The following is a 20,899-nucleotide window of genomic DNA, read 5'->3' on the forward strand; positions in this document are numbered from 1 at the left end:
TAGTGGAGGGTGTCCCTGCCCATGGCAGGGGGGTTGGAACTAGATGATATTTGAGGTCCCTTCCAACCCAAACCATTCTGCAATTCTATGAAGTACACAGAAAAACAGCACAGCTTTTTTCAGTACTCGATTGAAGTGCCATTAGTAGCACTTGCTCAGGAGGAGTATGAGGAATATTAAATACTCTATGACACCGGGAACCTGACACAGAGATGATATGGGATCCATTGAAGTGCACAGCGTGCTATGGCAAAGGTCAGTGTCACTTCAGATCACTATTTAACAAAGAAAAAGCTCTTCTTCCAGAAGATCTTAGTCCCGCTTTCAGAGAAGATGGACGTAATTTTTAGCTGATAAGAAAGAGTGTGGTCTGATGTTTTCTATGAGTTTAGTCGTTTTCTGTTTTCCAGCCAGTTCTAATAAGGCTTTTCAGTTCACTCAGCTGGTCCCAGCCACCTCTCTTGTAGCTGCAGAGGATGGTACGGCTCCGAGCGGTGCTGCAGGTGCCTTTTTATGCTTTCAGGCAGGGACACAGTTGAATCAGAGAAAGCATTCCTCTTGTTAGGCTGAATATAGTGGTTTTGGAACACTGAAGTCATCTGTGAGGGAAACAAAGGTGATGGTAAGAACTGGATCTGTTTGTGTAGTCACTGTGGATAGCATTAGCTATAGGCATACAACCAGCTTCTAATGGTTTAATTCTAAATATTTTGTGCCAGAGAGTAGCACAAAAGGCAAGTTATGATCCTAATTTATTTTTTTTTATTTTCTATGTAAATGATTAGACAAGTGAGAGGTTTTTTTTACAAGCTGTAGTTGTGTAAACAGTATCCTTGATTTTCTTGAAAGGTAGTAAAATGTTGAGAACATGTGAAACTATTTCTGCTTACAGCATCAAATGAGCAGGGAGTAAATCTAATTCTGATGTAGAAGAGCTGTGGGTACAGCCCGTGGGATTGCGATGCTTTTTAGAAGTATATTTAAGTTAGAGATTCTAAGAGGCAAAAAGAAATAATTTTATTCTAACATAAAAAGTGGTGGGGACGTTAACTTTCATTAGCCTGGAGAAGACCCCCTCTGTGTGTTCATTAGCTTGGCTTTTAGATGAGGCTGATTTTTCAGAGGGCAACATTACCTGCCCTAACTTTTGCTTCTCGATCATTTTTATTTAAAAGTCAATTTTATTGCCTAGTAAAGGTTTGACTTTTAATTAATTTTGTGTGGCGTAATGGTTATAATATTGCTGTAAGGGATCAACTGGAATTCACTGAGGGATCAGCAGGGCACTGGGCGATATGTTCCAATAAATGGTTCTCCAGGTAATTGAACAAGGGAACTGGCCTTGCAGCTGTGTTTCTAGCCCAGCAGATGGGAGCAGGAAGAGAGTGTTCGTGCCCCGTCAGTGGTTCTTAACTGACCTCTGTCCACCGACAGCCAGACAGTTTTGCATCTCTGCTTCCCACTCAAAATTATTTATGCCTCACGAAGGGGAAAGCTGGCTCAACTCAGTATTCATTATTTTCTGTCGTCATTTATTCCCAGGGTAATATTCCACTTTTAAAAAGTGCCCCTGTTCTAACAGCAGCTTCTAAATATCCCTTTGGATTCAGATTAAAGATCCATCTTTCCTCCTGGACTCATGTGGCCACCTAAAGCTGTCTGAAATGTAGATTTTTCTGCAGCATCTCTTGAGTATTCGGAATCACACAGACACTACAAATATCTGCTCTCCAGGGATTGTTTTTAATTCATAAATACTACTGTGAGCCATGTTAAATAAATCACTTCTGTCACTATGTGCCTCCTCCTCTCCTGTTGGGTTTGCAGTAAGGAGTTATTAGATAATGCAGAAATTAGAGGAATAACACCTAAATTCATTAAGCAATAAAATTAATTCACGGAGTGTAATTGTATGAGCAGGAGACCGGTAATTCCTGTTCCCTCTGGTTTCACAGAAACTCCACCCCAGTAAGCTCTCTGGGGCACCCTGGAGATGTCAAGCGCTAAAGCGAAGGGAAGGACAGGGAGGAGCACCTTCCTCGCGGATCGTCCCAAGGTCGGAGCCAGCCAGACCTCTCCGAGGGCTGCGCGCGGGACCTTTTCCACCAGCTTTTGGTTCTGATGAACTCTTAGTTTTCTGCGTTACATCCAGACGATCTGGTGAAGTTTTATTGTCCTCTAAAGTCTCCTTCCCGTGAAGCACGTCACCGCGGTGCGGTGCAGGAACCTGGCCTGCTGCCGGGTCTGCCCAGCGCTGCTGGCTTGTCTGGCATTCCAGTCATACTTCTCTCTCTTGCTGCCTCTGATGAAGTCATCATCTCTACTTCTCCTCTTATTCCTGGCTCGCTCGGAGTGCCATGGCATGTGCGCTGCTGACAAGCACGGCTTCCTTTTGGTGAGTTGAGGGCGATGTTTTCTCATTGCTGCCTTCTCTGACGCTCGTTGGGATTTGTACCTCCCTTTCTTGTTTGGAGTTGGAACACTTTCATATCCGAAAATCAGCTTGCTGGGAAGTGCCTGCTTGTTAGTTATTCCTCCCAGCTGGTTCTCTTTGCTTTTGTTCGTACTGTCTCTCCCACTGGCTGATCCCTGGAATTGTGTGTGAGAGGAGAGCAGGAGAGGGGGAGAGCGTGAAGAGATGAACAAACAGAAGGAGTTAATGTATTTCACTCCCACTAACGAGAGCGTAATCCTGATGATCTCTTGGACTAGCTGTGATTCACAAGAGCAGGTAATGCAAATGTGAAAGCATCTCACTTGCTAAGTGAAAAGTAAACAGTGTTAATATTTGTTTGCGTGTTGGTTACACATGCCGACCTGCTCTGGAGCAGTGTCTGAGCAGCAGCGATGCTGAGTGGGTTAAACACGAGCTCGGGTGCCAGGAGCTCCTCACGGGCTGTTCTGCTGCCGATGTCCTGGGAGCCTTCGGGGCGATCGCTGCGCTGCCCTCTGCCTGTTCTGCAGCGTGAAGAACGGGCATGGAAAAGGGTAGCAAGGGTTAATTATTCTGTCAGTTCAAATGCCTTGAATTAGTTAACAAATCAAGTGTTTGTCACTTTGCCGAAGCAGTTTCAGCAATATTGACAAGCCCTAGGTCCCAAATTCAGGTGCGTTGTTTGCAGTGCGGTGTCAGTGCCGTGCTGGCAGTGAGCTCAGTGGGACGCTTCCAACCCCGGCAGCTTACAAAAAAATCCTGGTGCAAAACACACCAAGCAGCGTTTGGGACCCAGCTGTGTGTGGTAACCTGGGAGAGGTTTCAGGGCTTTGATAGTTTCAAGGAAGTTTCTCTTTGAAGATCTTACCGTGCACTGGGGAAAACTCAAAACATTGCAGCCTTCTGCAAATATTTGGAAAAGCAGGAAGCGCTTTTGTTTGTTCCTTCTTGTGGTTGCATAAGGTGGCTGAGCCCCAGCCCAGCGATCAGCAGTGCTGCTTGGGGGAGATCCAGTGCGTGTTCGCAAACGAGGACTGGGAGGACCCACGGGAGCGCGGTTCTACAAGGTGCAGGGTGGAAGTAAAAGAGAGTGTGAGTAGAAACGCCCACTTATCGCTGGGCAAGCTTAGAAAAGTACAGGAAAAACGCCACCGACAATGAGGAGAAAATTAGATGAGGAATTTCCATCAGAATGGCCACAATCCTCCTCAAAGTGACTTATGAACCTTTTCCAGGCTAATTTTGAGATTTTTAAGAGCTTCTGAAGGGCCAGGTAATCTACTCAGTTAGACTTGCCTGATTCAGTTGTCCAACAGTAATTAGACAACTTCTTATTTCTCATCTGTATAGATCCCATCCTGCATTTAGGTATTGCCTTGTGAGCTGGTGGAAATGATGGAGAGTCAGAAAGCCACCACTTTCTGTGGGCATCCGTTTGTGCACGCTGGCATCCCTGCTGCTGGGTAATGTGGCTTTCCTCACTGTACCCAAGGAATCTGTTTCAGACCCAGTACGCCTGCACTATAATCCTCATTTAATAGACTGTTACTTCAGTGATTTTCAGGCCTCTGTGTCATAAAAGAAAGATTTGGAGGTTTTAAGTTCGTAATGAGTTGAGGACTTTGGGAGAGCAAATAGTGTCCTGAGATACTGTGTGTCTAAGTCCTCAGATCAAATCTGATCTGGAGCAAATAAATGGACAAATGAAGCTATAATCCTGGAATTTCTATGAGCTGAGGGATAATATTCAGCTAACAGAGAAATTCACTGTCTAGTGAGGATGTTATCTGATAATACTAAGTGCTTGTGGAAATGTCATTCCGTGGTTAGCTGCCTGCAGTAATACTGTTCCTCATTCTGGAATCCTTTATCTTGGGATACAAAATGGATGGCAGACATTCATTAATGAAACCTTGCGGTGTTCCCATGGGATTTTCAAGGTTTTTATCAACTGTGAACCTGATGAAAAGCATTAAAATGTCCAAGGGTCACACTGTGAGTCTGTAGCACAGGTCAGTGTAGGACCCTGGACTATTTGTGCTACTGGGAGGTGAAACAGAGCTGCCATAGAGTCTGCCCAGCCAGAAATGGAGTGGCAGTTCAGGAGAGGTGGAAAATGTGCTAGTGGTTGTGAAGAAAAGGCTGGAGTCAGATACTGAGTCTGATCTCCTGTAGCTTGCTTGTCTTATGCATAAGTGGGGAAATTTGTCAGAAATCACAGAAAATAAGGCTGGGAGGGATTTCAGGAGGTGATCTGGTATCTGTCTGCCCCAGGAGAGGGGAAGGAAGGAAGCTCCTTGTACCCCAGCCTGGGCTGACAGGGAGGGCTCTGCCCCGGGAAGGTTTAGGATAGGCTTGAGCCTACGTTTATCTCTCAATTCCAATGTATGACTGTCTGTGTCAAGAAAAGACTTTTTCCGATGGCTAACCTAAATATCTTCTGCTGTAAATTAAGTCGTTTCTTTTTCAGCCTCTAGTGGCTATGGAGAGAGTTTTTATTACGGCCTTACAGCAACCTTTTATGGGGCGGCTGGTTGCTGTGGGTTACCATGGACTTGCCAACGCAGACGTGGCTAATGCCACTCTCTAGGCAGAATCACCCAGCCTAAGACTTCTCTAATCCTGAAGAGGAAAAAGGGCAGTTCAAACCTTTATGCATTCATGCTGTTCGCCTTGGAAAACTGTTCTGCTCTACATTTCTGGTGGTTAGGAGTTACTAATTTACCTGTAAGCTATTTTTACTTCCCTTTAAAACAAAAAGCTCCCGCCCACCCCAAACACCCACACCCAACCTTCCTTCTAGTTATTTCTGGTTTCTTATAATGAGTTTTGTAATGTGTCTCTCCTGCAGAGCCTCCCCTCTCCAGTGATACCCACAGTGCTTAAACGAAGTTAAAATGGAGATTTGACTCCAAATACTTTATGAACCATAAGCTTAAGAATAATAGGAAGCTTTAGGTCCTAACCCATCTCTGACAGCCTGGGTCAAACCGATGTGTTTGCTGGCTCTGCCCTGTGTGTATTTTCATGATGAAGTAAGAATTTAAGAGTACAGTTTGTGAGTTCAGTGCAATCAGACTCAGATATTAATCAGCCCTGGGTCATAACATGCTCTCTCTTTCTCTGAGGAGCTCTGACCTGTGTGGTTGAAGGAGGAAGCAGATCGGTAGATTACAGAAAGTGAGCCAGTGGTGCACTTTGGTCTGGCAAACCACCGTGGTGCAAGTCAGTAGTGCTGTAACACCTCTACGGAACAGCAAGTACTTTCCCTCTGTGCTGACGGCGAGAGGTGGTGGGGCCGGCGAGCAGCGCGCTGCGCCTGGGCTGCAGGCATCTGCAGAAAGTCATTCCTTGCAGCTGCTTTTCACGTAATCCCATCGTTCCTGTTTTCCAGCCCTGTATATGGGAAATGCTTTAAACAATGTTTATTTTTCTGGTCATTAAGAAAATGCAAAGCAGCTTCTTCGGTTGTCTTGTCACCTTGAACGCACTTTCAAAATGCTGCAGTCAACGCAGTTTCTTTACGACAGTCCCAAAAAAAAGGTGGCCATTGTTCAAAGGAATTGAGGGGGAGCCTTAGTGTGGAAGATGATGACACCAAAGGACTTGATTGCCTCCTTGAGATTCAAAAAGTGCAGCATTCTGCAAAGAAAGTGGCCAAGACATTAGAAGGCTTGTCTGGAAGTTGTGAGAGCAATGACCGGCTGGTGTTGGCAGTCTGGCTCTCACACGGGTTATGTGGCTGCTGGTGAAGGATTATGGGTGGGATTTGCAACCAAGAAAGATGTCGCTGAACAGGCACTTCACCCAGTCTATGGGTGGAATCTCACGATCTCTTCTTTCGGAATAATTTAAGATCCATCTCAGGAATTGTTGAGTGGAATTGCAGTTGTTAGTTGTTCCTTACAGATCCCGGGTGATGGCAGTCTTTGGCAAGCAGAGAACCTTGCTAAGGGGACAACCCTCCTTGCCAAGACCTGATCGCACCAAATTGCAGATTGCAGAAGCTGAGAATTGGCAAACAAACCACCTCTGAGTTCCACTAGTTACGAGAACATCGTTGTCTGAGACATTCTGAAGTATGGGTTGTTCCATCCTCAGATTTCTTTGCATACTAATTTGTAGAAGCCTCCCTCTAGCAAAGTCTACTGTCTAATTTCCTTTTGCAGCAGGTATTCTTCTTCACATTCCCAACCAGGAATCCTCGCAATGATGTAATATTCATTGGTATGCCTGTTGCCTGTGAAATTTTGTCTCAGAAGGAGTTCCTCCAATGTTTATTTCAGCTCCATTTTTAAATTTATTTTTATGCTCATAATTTTTAAAAAGAGGAGAGAGTTACAAAGCAAATTGCTAGAAGAAGTACAGGGGTGGCTTAAGCATCCTGTGCCTGTAACCCCATTAACAGTTTCCCTTAGGAATATCGAGTCCACGAGTGCACGGATCTGTACTTTGCGTATAATTCTCACTCAGCTCAATACATTTTCTGTTTACCCATCTGCAGACTGGAAATAATGATAATGCCAACCTGTCAGGCATTATCTGAAGCTTACAGTTGTATAAGGTAGGAGTCTGTTACAGGCCACCTGGCCAGGAGGACAGAGCAGATGAGGCGCTTTATAGCCAGATAGGAGCAGCCTCGCGGTCACAAGCCCTGGTCCTCATGGGGGACTTCAACCACCCTGACATCTGTTGGAGAGACAATACGGCAGGGCACAGGCAGTCCAGGAGGTTCCTGGAATGCGTGGATGACAACTTCCTCCTGCAGGTGATAGAGGAGCCGACAAGGAGGGGTGCCATGCTTGACCTTGTGCTCACCAACAGGGAGGGACTGGTGGGCGATGTGAAACTTAAGGATAGCCTTGGCTGCAGTGACCACGACACAGTGGAGTTCAAGATCCATGGGGCAGCAAGGAAACCATTCAGCAAGCTCTGTACCCTAGACTTCAAGAAGGCGGACTTCGGCCTCTTGAAGCACCTGATGGGCAAAGTGCCGTGGGAGGCGGCCCTGGAGGGACAAGGGGCCCAGGAAAGTTGGTCCACATTCAAGGAGCACCTTCTCCAAGCTCAGCAGAGGTGCATCCCGACGAAGAACAAGTCGGGCAAAAAGACCAGGAGGCCGGCGTGGATGAGCAAGGAGCTCCTGGACCAACTGAAAATGAAGAGGTTAGCCTACAGAGGGTGGAAGCGGAGACAGATAGCCTGGGAGGAATACAGAGAAGCTGTAAGAGTGACCAGGGATCAAGTGAGGAAGGCTAAAGCCCTAAAGGAATTGAATTTGGCAAGGGATATAAAAAGCAACAAGAAATGCTTCTATAGGTATGTAGGGGACAAAAGGAAGTCCAAGGAGAACATAGGCCCCCTCCGGAAGGATACTGGTGCTCTGGTTACCCGGGACATAGAGAAGGCTGAGGTACTCAATGAATTTTTTGCCTCAGTCTTCACTGGTAAAGCCTCTTGTCTTACCACCCAAGCTGTGGAAAGAACTAGCAGGGACTGTGAGGATGAACCACCGCCCACTGTACTTGAAGACCAGGTTCGAGAACATCTGAGGAACTTGAAGGTGCACAAGTCCATGGGACCTGATGAGATCCATCCGCGGGTCCTGAAGGAACTGGCGGATGAAGTTGCCAAGCCACTGGCTATTGTATTCGAGAAGTCGTGGCGGTCTGGCGAGGTCCCCGATGACTGGAAGAGAGGGAACATAACCCCCATTTTTAAAAAGGGGAACAAGGAGGACCCGGGCAACTACAGACCGGTCAGCCTCACCTCTGTGCCTGGCAAGGTCATGGAGCAGATTCTCCTGGGAACCATGCTAAGGCACATGGAGAGCAAGGAGGTGGTGGGTGACAGCCAACATGGCTTCACCAAAGGCAGATCGTGCCTGACCAACTTGGTGGCCTTTTACGATGGGGTGACAACATCGGTGGACAAGGGTCGACCAACGGATGTCATCTACTTGGACTTGTGCAAAGCTTTTGACACTGTCCCGCACGACATTCTTCTCTCTAAACTAGAGAGTCATGGGTTTGATGGATGGACCACTCGGTGGATAAGGAATTGGCTCAATGGCCGCACTCAGAGAGTAGTGGTCAACGGCTCGATGTCCAAGTGGAGACCGGTCACGAGTGGCGTCCCTCAGGGGTCCGTGTTGGGCCCGGCCCTCTTCAACATCTTTGTCGGTGACGTGGACAGTGGCATGGAGTGCACCCTCAGCAAGTTCGCCGATGACACCAAGCTGTGTGGTGCCGTCGACACGCTGGAAGGGAGGGATGCCATCCAGAGGGACCTCGACAGGCTGGAGAGGTGGGCCCGTACCAACCTCATGAAGTTTAACCAGGCCAAATGCAAGGTCCTACATCTGGGTCGTGGCAATCCCAGGCATAAATACAGACTGGGTGGTGAATGGATCGACAGCAGCCCTGAGGAGAAGGACTTGGGAGTACTGGTGGACGAGAAGCTCAATATGAGCCGGCAATGTGCTCTTGCGGCCCAGAAGGCCAACCGCGTCCTGGGCTGCATCAAGAGGAGCGTGGCCAGCAGGTCGAGGGAGGTGATTCTCCCCCTCTACTCTGCCCTCGTGAGACCTCACTTGGAGTACTGCGTCCAGTTCTGGAGTCCCCAACATAAGAAGGACATGGACCAGTTGGAGAGGGTCCAGAGGAGGGCCACGAAGATGATAAGAGGGCTGGAGCACCTTTCCTATGAGGACAGGCTGAAAGAGTTGGGGCTGTTCAGCCTGGAGAAGAGGAGGCTCCGGGGTGACCTTATAGCGGTCTTCCAGTACCTCAAGGGGGCCTACAGGAAAGATGGGGAGAGGCTGTTCAGGAGGGCCAGTTATGATAGGACAAGGGGTAACGGTTTTAAAATAGAGGGAGGTAGGTTCAGGTTGGATATTAGGAAAAAATTTTTTACCATGAGAGTGGTAGAACACTGGAACAGGTTGCCCAGAGAGGTGGTGGATGCTCCATCCCTGGAGACGTTCAAGGCCAGGTTGGACAAGGCCCTGAGCAACCTGATCTAGTTGGAGATATCCCTGTTCCTTGCAGGGGGGTTGGACTAGATGACCTTTGAAGGTCCCTTCCAGCCCTAACCATTCTATGATTCTATGATTCTATAAAAAATGCTAATTGTTGAAGGTGAAAGTCTTGCTGATTGAATGTTGTTCGAGGCGGCCGTGGGAAATACGAGCAGATACAGTGGGGTGGTTGCGTTGCCTCGTTTGCAAGGGCATCTCAAAGGAAGAAGCCACGTTTTGCATGGCCTGCTGACGTTCCTGGGCTGTTCCTGTGCTCGGGTGTTTGTAATGGCCCTTTGTTTTCTGTCCCACCCACAGAGTCCCCCCCAGAGAGGTGCGGGCAGAGGCGCAGCATGCCCAGCGGGGTCGCTGAGAAGAACCCCACCATGGAGCCTGCTGCCACGACGCCCTTCCGGGTCACGGTAAGTGTCTCTCCTCATCTTAACGATGGTTATGGCATCTTAATGATTGTTGTGATGTTTTGCCAGAAGGGAGAGGAACTTGCTCATCTCGAGAGAAGAGGCGGCGTGTATGAAACTAGCTGATTACTTATTTTTAAGTAAATCTGGTGGTGGTGTTAGACACTGTTAGCAACAAGCAACTGTAAAATATTTCTTGGTAAAACATCGAGATTTTAATTTGAATCTGGAGCAAGTTTGGGTAAGTTGTTTCACTTGGGAGCCATTCCTGGTGAGGTTTCCTTTGTGAATCCTAGGGCAGTGCAGTATATTCATAGATGTGTTTACTGGTCCTCATACTCCTACAGAGAGAAAATCTGTAGAAGAACCTTTGCTTTACTGACAGAAAACCTGCCAAGCTGGTGATGCCCCAGAGCCTGGTGTCTCCTTCCAGCAGGAGCCTCGAGGAGCCATTCGCTGTTTTCCATTTCTTCATTCTTTTTGCTTTGAGATGCTCTGCTAATATCACGGTTTTGTTGTGACAGCAGTATGTAAAGAACCAGAAGTCATTTGGCAGTGGAACAGAGCAGCACCACTAACGTGAGTAGCAGTGCTACCAAAATCAAACAGGACAAACAGGGTCTTGTTGCTCCATGGGGAGGGGCATTTTACAGAAGGGAGCCAAAGAAATCAGAGCCGGTGGTTGACGGAGGGATCTGTCGGTGCTGAGCCCCAGCTCTGTGATGCTGCAGATGATCGAGTAGTTGCCAGCAGTCTCACTGCAGTACGAGGAAGTGTAATGAGCTGATGGACAGGAATCCCCTCTCCCTACCCTCTCTGCACTCCTACAAGATGAGATATTTGGGCCGGCTCGTAGCTTTAGAAGATAGGCCCTGCCATGCCTTGGAGATCAGTTCTGGAGAGAGTTAAAAGTCTTTGTTTCTTCTTTAGCTAGAATGTGTGCAGTGGTGTTTATCACTGCCTCCCCGCTGGTGTAAGTCATCTCTCTAACATCCTGCAGGTGTTAGGTAGACTTCTAGAGTGGATCACAGCAATTTTTACTACAAGGATTGTGTTCTCTAACAAATAATATCAAATCCAAGTAATTGTTTAATTTAGGAGTACACTCAGCTGACAAATGGAAGCACAATGGTGGGACCAAAATAATTTTTTTTTTTAAAGTGGGCAATAAACATGCAGCTGAGAGTAGCTGGGTGTTTTTTTTCTAATGTATTATCAGCCTGGACACGTCTATAGTTAATGCAGTAGAGTCTTGAGAGGCTGGGGCTTTGTCATCAGCTGAAGTTGCCAAGGTCTTTCGGGTAACATTTAGGGTAACCTGCAGTAATAGTAAGAGAGAAATCTATTTAGAGATTTAAAAAAATAAGTACAAGCATAAAGTATGCACAGCTGAAGATGGATATACTCAGTATCAGCAATAGCCACGGCAACCAGGAGGTTATATTTTCAAGAGGAAAGTGTCTGTTATATGTGGATAAGAAGTTTGCACACAGGTATATTTATTTGGAGAAGAGGCAAATGGCCTTGGAGCTGGTTTGCTCAATACAGGTTTTCTCTGCAGACCACACCTACTTTACAGATTCAGCTGCTTCATAACAAACCTGGATAGGTAGAACCAGAATTTCAAAGGAAAGACAATGGTGCAATCTAAAAAAAATCTGAGCACGCCCAGTTCACCTGAGAACATTTGCCCTGATGAATGAATCATTAATAGCAGTTGTCCAAGTAGTTTATTTTAGTTCTATAAATCCTAAGTTTGTGAGTGCATAACATTCTCTGTGGAGCTGTGTTGTGTAGCCATTACCTGCAAACACATGCTGAATATATGAGAGTGTTTTTTTTGGTACTGTCTTTATTTGCTAAATGAAATGGGAAGAAGTGATTAAAACTGTGAGTGGATGGCAGGAGACGAGTTCTGCTTTAAGGAGTGTGTACAGTGTGTGGCAAATACTGAAGACGATGAAACAGAAAAACAATGGGTGACCTGATAGCGGTCTTCCAGTACCTCAAGGGGGCCTACAAGAAAGATGGGGAGAGGCTGTTCAGGAGGGCCTGTTGTGATAGGACAAGGGGTAATGGTTTTAAAATAGAGGGAGGTAGATTCAGGTTGGATATTAGGAAAAAATTTTTTACCATGAGAGTTGTAGAACACTGGAACAGGTTGCCCAGAGAGGTGGTGGATGCTCCATCCCTGGAGACGTTCAAGGCCAGGTTGGACGAGGCCCTGAGCAACCTGATCTAGTTGGAGATATCCCTGTTCCTTGCAGGGGGGTTGGACTAGATGACCTTTGAAGGTCCCTTCCAGCCCTAACCATTCTATGATTCTATGAGATGTCTTTAAACATTTGCTGTAGAGGCATGTTTGGGTTTCTTTTTCTGGAGTTGATGAAAGTTACTCTCCTAAGAGCTCCCAGTTCTTACAGGTCAAAACACAGAGGGATCATCTTTTGGTCTGATTCCTCTTGTCTTATCACCTTTTTGCTAAGCAGGGTGCATCTTCTTTCAATGCCAAGAGGGAAACTAATTTTTTTCTCTAACCCCCATGTTCCACAAGCCATATACCTTCTGTCTGAATTGATTATCAGTTACAAATGTTCTAAAACTCCAAGCATGGCGGGCAGAAACACAGTAAACCTAACTGAGTAAGCATGCTTTTGCTTTGTGCCTTTCGTTTAACAGAATCCCTCTCTCTCAGTAAATTGGTATCTTTGAACCTTAAACAATGCACTACTTCTTGATGAAAAAGGCAAAGAATGATGAGGAAATCTGGATTCTTCACAAGACACAGGATTTGGGAGTATTTCTCTTAGTGTTCTTGTAGTCAGTGAAAAGAAAATGCTCTTTATTCCTTTTCCAATGGCATATATCCTGCTTTATGCTTTTAGAGAAGTTGTTCCTATCTTTAAGCAGGTTAGCTCTTGTTAGTGAAACAGCCTGTGTGGGATGTGGTGGCTTGCTTTGATTGGCTCTGTTATTCAGTATGGATTAAATAAGGGCAGTCATCAAAGGGATAGGACATAGCATTTGTCTTCTCTGAGTTACAATCCACTATCATCTCATTTCTGTTCCTGCTCAGCCCTCCGAATGTTATTGCCATTAATATGAATGGCTTCATTACGTACAGTTTTTATGGCTTCCCAGATTTCAGCAGATGTCAGACTTAAGAAATATATTCTCCCTCACCTTCCTTCATTAACCAGAGGAACATTAGCAGTCAGTCCACTCCAGCCACTGGGAATAGTAATTAGTGCTTTAGTTTAGTGGTAATGGGATTATTACTTTTGAGCCTGCTGCTCTAGGTTTTGATGTTGTAAGCTTTTCATATTTTACAGCTGATTGTTCTTCCCTGACATCTCCATCCTTCTGCTGTTGAGTCTCCAAGGGACTGGTAAGCTCAGGAGCCATTGGATTCAGCTGTTCTGACAGCGTTGCACTCCCAGTTGCTTTCTTTTGTTTGAAAACTAAAGCAAACTGGGCTGGAAATGCTCCCTTCCCATACAGAGCTTTGCCAGGCAAGTTACAGTTAATTGGGCATTATGGTTTTTGCAGCAACTTTGGAAAACAATAGCTCATGCAAGTTTTTCGAGTTGCAGAATATAACCTTGAAAATCAAGTCTTAAGATTTCTACATCTTAGTATGTGAACTAGCTATTCTTACTCCTTCTACAAAATGAATTTTTTAATAGAGCTTCTTAAACATGAGAAAATCTTCCCTAGTCCTTGTTATCTCATGTTGTGAAATGATTATTTTCCACGTAAACCCACCTGGCTGAACTTCTGTGCTATCAGAGATTTGTAGGATCTGACACGGCTTAATGAATTCAAGCCTCTAATCCAAGTGACTGTTCATCTGAGGTCCCCGATTCTGAATTGGCTCCAAGCACCAAGTTCGGGATTCAGTTTTTAATCTGTGCCTGATTGGAAAACCAGGAATGTATCTCACATTGCCAGCTGTACAGTGCTTTGTGTGGACTGGGAGGAACCTTTCTGACTGCTGCGTTGGTGCCTAGAAACAGTAGATTTGGTGCATGTCAGTATAAAAAATATACGCAGGGAAATTCTGATCCTAATGAATTTATTACATCTGATAGACTCATGGAAGAGACTGACTGTCCTCACACACATGTTTGCAGGAGACATCTTTAGAGTAAAATGGTCGTGTTGGAACCCTTCCTATCTGTTGTGATTCTGCCCCTTGAATGAAGAGACCTAATTAACAAATGCTTGAAGAAAAGTCAATATCTAAGGATAGAAAAAGAAAGACAGAAGGCTCCAGATGTCGGTTAAAATGCTGCGTGCTTAGGTAGTGACCCAGAGTTCACTACTCCTTCAGCTGAGAACGAGTAATTGGCAGCAGCTGATAACACTCAAGGGCTCTAGACACCGGTGTAACCAAGGGCAAATGCTGGACTCTTCTCCGTGCCCCAGGGAAGGTGAGTAAAGCTTTGTTGTTGGCTGACGTCTACCTTTTAAGAGAATGCAGAGAAGCATTTAGCCTCTCTGCATTGAATCCAAACAGCTTAAGGTGTGAGATGGGTTAAACCTGAAATTGATGTTGTATTTTATCAAACACGGGGACCAGAAGGTGAGAAACATTGCTGGGTACTAATTAAACCCTCTTGCTCTGCCCACCTCGCAGGGAAATCATGAGCAAGGGTGGGATGGCTGAGACTCGCTGTGTGGTGACTCCTCTCCCATCTCATTAGGGTGCTGCCATCTATTGATTGCTGTTAGCAGAGCCCGATTTCTTTAGTTCTCTCTGCAAACATCCCAGGCCAAGCAGGAGTCCAAATTGCCAAAGAATTTGTGCAGAAGAGTTGGATTCAGTGGTTGGATCAAGAAACCAGAATGATTTCTTGCTGTTAGTCTACCTCACTGACTGTGCAAGGAGTCTCCTTCCAAAAAGAGTGAATTGATATAGCACGTGTAGTCTGGATATTTCTGAATGGTTTGAAAGCGGCTCTCTGCCTTTCTTGCAGAGCTGTGTCTGAGGAAGCGTCTGTACGCTCTCTCTCACCCAGAAATTCTAGATAGAGTTTAGGATTTTCTTCTCTCCGGCCCGTTAATCCTCAATTCTAGTATCAATCATTTGCTTTCCAGGATCTTGGAGAACACTTCTGTGATTCTTCCGGTTGAAGCCACATTGGCTACACAAAAAACCCCAACAAAACCAAACCAAAACACATTTCAGCCATAAGCCACATGATCAAGCTGTCCATCCATGGGATTTTGTAAATTAGATTGAAAGGGAAACAATTCTCACAGAAGCTTCAAAGGCCAAACCCAGTGGTACAAACACTCCTCACCGGCTCATTGTCAGTCGTGAAGATGAGTGTCATCATCTTGTTTTCTCATGTTCTTTCACTGTCTGCTTGTTGGCTGTTGTCCTCCGTGTGGAGCGTGATGTCTTGGAGCAGGAGATGTCCTTGAGGTTCGTTTGTCCTTGCTCTGCCTTTCAAGCCCTTTATTAATGAAGCTTTTATAGTCACAAAGAAATATGAAATCTTTTTAGGTTTTAGTTGTTCTTCTGCTTGTAATGTTAACTTGCTTTCCAGCAGTTTTTCTGCCTGTTTGGGTTGGGAACACAGCTGAATTTACAGTGATGCATTATAAGCTACTCTTATGGCATTCCTCCATCTATCCTGTTTTTAATCCTTGATAAATGAAGTATTAAATACTGATGGCACACTAATACACAGAAGCTCCTGGAGAGATGAAAGTGAGTAACCCTTCTACCATTCCTCTTCACTGAACATAATCCTAAATAATGGGATCCTAGTTCAAGCTGCTGTGGACAAGATATTGAAGGATTTTTTTCCCAAGTTTTTGCCTGTGCATAATATACACTATTTTCCATTTTTTTTTCAAAAGCAGTCATGTAAATTATATTATAATAGTTTGACTTTGGAGAATTTATCTTCCTATATTATGTGAAGAGCTGAATGGTACTTCCCTCGGCATGATCACCCCGTCTTTAATTGAAATGTAATTGTTTACTAAACCATCCCGACTAGAAGGGAAAATTACTATCATTTGGGTCTGTGGCTGCATACATTAAAGTGCCCCTTTTACGGGGACTGAATTTAAGGAGAACAGGAACATTATCACAAATGATATATAAACAGAAAGCTATTATCATTAAACTGTCAACTGCAACTGAATTTGGATAACCAGTCTTAGTGGCAGCAAGAAATATGTAAATTACTTTGAGAATGTCAATTCAGTCACACTTTCTGCAACACGATATGCTCGGAAGCTTTGAGTTTCTGAGCATTTTAGAGATTGGAAGAAAACCGAGGTCATTTTGAGCATTTCCAGTTATTTCTAGTCTCACTGGTACTGTTTTGCAAAAATTAGGAGTGCCAACCTGACTGTCAGATTCTTTTTTGTCAGGTACGACAACAGCGCACAGACTCCCTACTCTTAAAGCATCTTTTGTGGATGGATTTCCAGGCCCTCCCTAAAGGTGGCTGGTTGTTAGCACCCACATTTTACAGCTGGAAAACTGGAGTAGGGACAAGTTACCTAACTAACTTAGATGTGGTCGTGCAGCAAAGCCAGGAGATACGTCCTGAGCTGAATTTCTTAATTTCTAATTCCCAGTCCTGGTGTTAACCACTAGCTAAGCTACTCCTAATTACTTCTCTGAAATCCTCCTTCAGTTTCAAGAGAATTAAATATTCTTCTCAAACTTGATGCTGTCATGTGAAAATGAGTAAGTGGTTTTCTGGACTCCCAAGTCATTGTTCCCAGGTCAGACGTGCCTGGCTTGCTTTCTTGCTTTCTTTGCCAGCACCTTACGTTGTCAAATTTCCAATTACTTGTTATTAAAATTAGAGCCCTCTGTCTTATTTTTCTAAGTCATCTCGTTAACGTAAATCTCTGGGAATTTTTGCTCTTTGATTTTTATGGGTACTTCATGAGGCCTGGGATAAATTGTAGTTAAGGCATGAAAGACAGATTCTGTTTTAAAAAAGGGTATTTTTTTCTATCCTCAGTCCTACCTAGCACAGGAATTGGAAAATGAAACTGATTGTAAATATAATATGTTTAACTATTTGAGTCTGACCTTGTGTATTGAAAATTTTCTAAGTAAACTTGGAGTTTCCAGTTGGGGGAGTACTGGAAGACAGCACGGTTAAAGATACGTGGGATTGTCAGATTTCAGCACCGAGCTGCAGTTCAAACCACTGTGGATTTATTATGTGCATCAAGCAGGAGACAGGAATGACAGGATAAAAGACATGGTGCTATGACCTGCTTCGCTGAAAAGGACTCAGCAAGGCAGAGTATGGATTTTTTTTTCCTTTTGAACTGAATACGTTCCAGGGAGGTCTCTTTTTCAGAGCCTGCAACTGTCTAAAGGACAGTTTTACAGAAAGGCAGAGGCATAAGGGCTCATCAACAGCTTAATTCACACACTGAGGCCACTTTTCTTTAAAAGTATTAGTAACCCTGGTGTAGGTTTTGTGGGGTGGAGCATGGTGTTGGACTGCTTTTGATCGCTGTCACACTGACATGGTTGGGCAGCAAAGCCCTCTGTTCCACAGGGTGTGCCCGGACAGCAGCCAGGCTGGCTCTGCTGTGTGGCAGTAAGGAGGGGATGGAAGGTGACCTGGTATTGTTGGCATCTGTTAGATGCTTTGTACAGGAGGAATTAATAAAGCTTGGTCAACTCCTAAAGGGTAAGGATCCACACGGCGCGCAGTCGGACCCTCTTATTTAATCTGCAGTGATGGCAGCTTCCACCGAGAGGGAAGTGGCCGTGAATCACTAAATTGCTCCGCCCCAACCACCACTGAAACGTGTTCAGGACTAGGGGAGAAACTCATGGTTTTGCTTCCTATGTTAGGTCGGGGCAGTGGTTTAACAGGGGAGCTTATGTTTCTGGGGAAAATAAAGTCAAATACTGTGTGGTTCCCAGATGAGAAAGGGGAAAACAAACACTTCAGCAAGTTGTCTGGCACTGCAGTGGGTGTAAATTAGCATGACTCCATTGATTGCATTTAGCTACTCCAAATGTTTCCACTTTCTCATCCTTTGAGGACAGCTGGACACACTCCTCTGGGGTACGTGACACCCAGTGGCTTTTAGAGAAGTGTTGTTGAGGGTCCAACGGAGGCCAACAGTAGAAAATCCTTGGAGCTGTGACAGAAGATCACATCCTTGTGCCAGGAAAGAGACTGGAGCCAGGGAAGAAGAGTGAGAAGGCAGCTCCAAGCTCCCCCTTCCTGGGAAGCCTGAGCAAGCTTTTGTGGGAGAAACCTGTGTTGTTCTCATGATTTTTTGACTCTTCTCTTTAGATCCCTCCATTCCTCCACTCCTGTAGAAGCAGTGTTGTAGCCATAGGAGAAACACCAGCAGTTCCTGTATGTTTTCATGGAGAAGCCCATGGGAGGAATATTTAACATTTAGGCTGTAAGTAGGGCTAATAGGAAATGCTGATTCACATTTCATTCTTTTGATCAGTGGATATTGAATGATAATTACAGTGACAGTACTTGGCACTTCTGCAGCATCTTTCATCTGAGGCTGTTAAAGTGTTCTGCCAGTCTGAGTGAATTCAAGCTTGGAGTCACTGTGGGGTTGCGATTTATCATAATGCCTTAAAATAAATGGGGAAACTGAGGCATGGAAAGGTTATAGGACTTCCCCCATCTTTCATAATCTGTATAAAAGAGTCAGGACTCTGCTGATCATCTTATGAGGAACAAAACCAACTCAAGGCATCATTTAAAATGGTGAAAATAATTAAAACTTTCCAGATGACTGGCCTTTGCTCTCTGAAACGTGTTTGTCTGGCGTTTGGATTCATATCAGTTCTTTAGAGCCTTCCATTTCCCCAGGATGATTTGAACAGAAACGACTGCCTCTTGCTCATTGCAAAACTACTACAAGAAAAAAATTTGGTAGCATTTCAAACTCTTCCCTGGAAGTCCAAATGCAAACACCCTGTACTAATTAATAGGCTGTAGGGAGACAAATGAATCTGACTAGTTTGATTTCTGCGAAATGAATGAAAGGCAGAAAGTAAACAAACAAAAGCTTTAATTTGTTTAAACCTCTAGGCACTGAAAAAATCTCAGATTGCTGGTGGCACAGAGAAAAGACGACCATTAAAATACACAACTTGACAGTGTCCCTTTTATTTGTTTCTGGGTCACCGATAAAGAATTGTACTGCAGATGGAAAAGGCAGCATAATAAACACGTTCTGTTCGCCCACTTTCGGTAGCACCGATATTGTGCTTTCAGAAAACAAGTCAAATAGTATAAGGTGTTATTTGAATCTCTTAGAGAGCTCCAGCAGAACGATCAGCACCTTCATCTCTGAACTTTCTCCATGTGAGAATTTGTATTGCTTTAGCTCATGGCTATTAGATATTAACTTAGATATTAAATTGATTGCAGTGGAATGAATAGAAATGTGTGGCCTTGCTACAGTTAGCAGTGAATGGTTATCAATAAATTTCTTCCAAGTTTTAACTTAATTTCTGAGACATATTTTTTCTCACTTAAACTAAACACTTCTCTTTAGTAGCCATAACCATGCCATATTTTGATCCATAATCCCTTGGACTTTCATTGTGATAGATGGTTCACGTGTCATCTGCGTCCTTCAGTAACAACTTTGGGTGCTGTGACAGGACATCATGTAAGAGATGCTCCATCCCGGTTGGACGTGATCTTGTCTGTGTTGTTGATCCCTGTGGAAGTGTCTGACTTTGAACTTTAAGGGGTGTGGAAGAGCTTGTGGCACTTTCCATTGAGTAGGGTGGCTAAGGTCAATCATTTGGAAGTTGTTTTGGAGGTTTCTTCCCATCCAAATCTCAAACTGGTGCTGCCAAATGTGAGGGTGTTTCTCCAGGTGGTGACACTGTTGTTCCAAACCAAGTGCAGCTACTTGGAAGAGCAGATCTGATTCGGATGGTCTCATGGTGATTACATGGTCTCCTGGTAGTTGCAGCTGAATAACTTCTTACTGCCATGAGTCTGTATGCAAACATACGTGCTAAAATGACATTGATTTCCGTATACTGTTTTCAAACTTTAGTTACCTTGGAAACCAGATTCACTTTCTCCATCATACTGTCGCTTTTCCTCAGCGCTGATAAGGAGTAGACTGTATTTGTCCTCTTATTTTTCCCAGTGAGCAGTGATAGTCGTGGCTCAGGCACCAAGGGTAGTTTGAGAGCGCCATGGTACAAGCTATAATGCTTTTCCTGACGTATTCAGGTATTCCTGGGCCTGGCACTCTGCCAGCAACTTTCCCGTCTTTATCTTCCTCCATAATTACAGCGGCTCATACCTTACCTGCAGCACTCTTCAAAGCGCCGAGGAAACGAGCTCCAGAACTAATCACGCCTTGATTTCCGAGCTCGCTCTGTGTCGTTACGTACACCGTTCTGCCGAGGGGGGGTCACGGTGATCGGCATCACCTGCCTCTGCCTGCCCGCCTCTCCCCCCTCCGTCCCTGCCCCTTCCAAGGTCATGTCCACAGACTTCCCATGATGCGGTGGTCTGGCCTGATTACAGCAAACGATCAAGTTCCCGTGCGGCCTTTGCAACCGGTGGGAGATCTGCCCAAGTGCACGTTCCAGGCGGTGACGTGCAGCGCTGTGTCCGCCCGTGTCGTGTTCTGGGAGCAGCCGGGAGTCCCGAGGGGCTGCGCCGGGACGCTGCCGCCTTGCCGTGACCGGGAGAGCTCCTGCTTGAGCTGCGCAGTGACCTCAGCCCGCTGTTCCGAGGCGTGCAGGTGGTGTAAGGGAAAGCGGAGCCCAGGACTGTGTTCATCTGGTTTATGCAGATGTTGCAGGAGCGGCTGGAATCCAGGATTAGTTTTTCTTTCTATTCTAACCTGACTTAGTTTATTATCTAGTTCAATACTGAGAGCAGAGATGACCGTGTCTTTAGACATACTTGGGAAATAGGGATGTGGTATGGAAAAAGAGGGGAACTCGGCATGTCCAAGTAGTGCTCCCCCATATCCCTACATCCATTAGCTTCTCAGCACTGCAATCACCTTTCG

General features: G+C 45.2%; 1 protein-coding gene across 2 annotated transcripts in view; it reads left to right on the forward strand.

Annotated features, from left to right (window-relative positions):
* Positions 1 to 9,778: 9,778 nt before the first annotated feature.
* Positions 9,779 to 20,899, forward strand: part of DAB2IP (DAB2 interacting protein) — a 135,712-nt gene continuing 124,591 nt past the window's right edge. For both annotated transcript variants that reach the window (XM_086625000.1, XM_086625001.1), the window contains exon 1: positions 9,779 to 9,874. In XM_086625000.1, coding sequence (XP_086481126.1) covers positions 9,806 to 9,874 — 69 coding nt within the window. In that variant the 5' untranslated portion in view covers positions 9,779 to 9,805. The remainder of the gene's footprint in view (positions 9,875 to 20,899) is intronic.

Source organism: Tauraco erythrolophus, chromosome 22 (assembly GCF_009769465.1).
Source record: "Tauraco erythrolophus isolate bTauEry1 chromosome 22, bTauEry1.pri, whole genome shotgun sequence".
Taxonomy (NCBI): Eukaryota; Metazoa; Chordata; class Aves; order Musophagiformes; family Musophagidae; genus Tauraco; species Tauraco erythrolophus.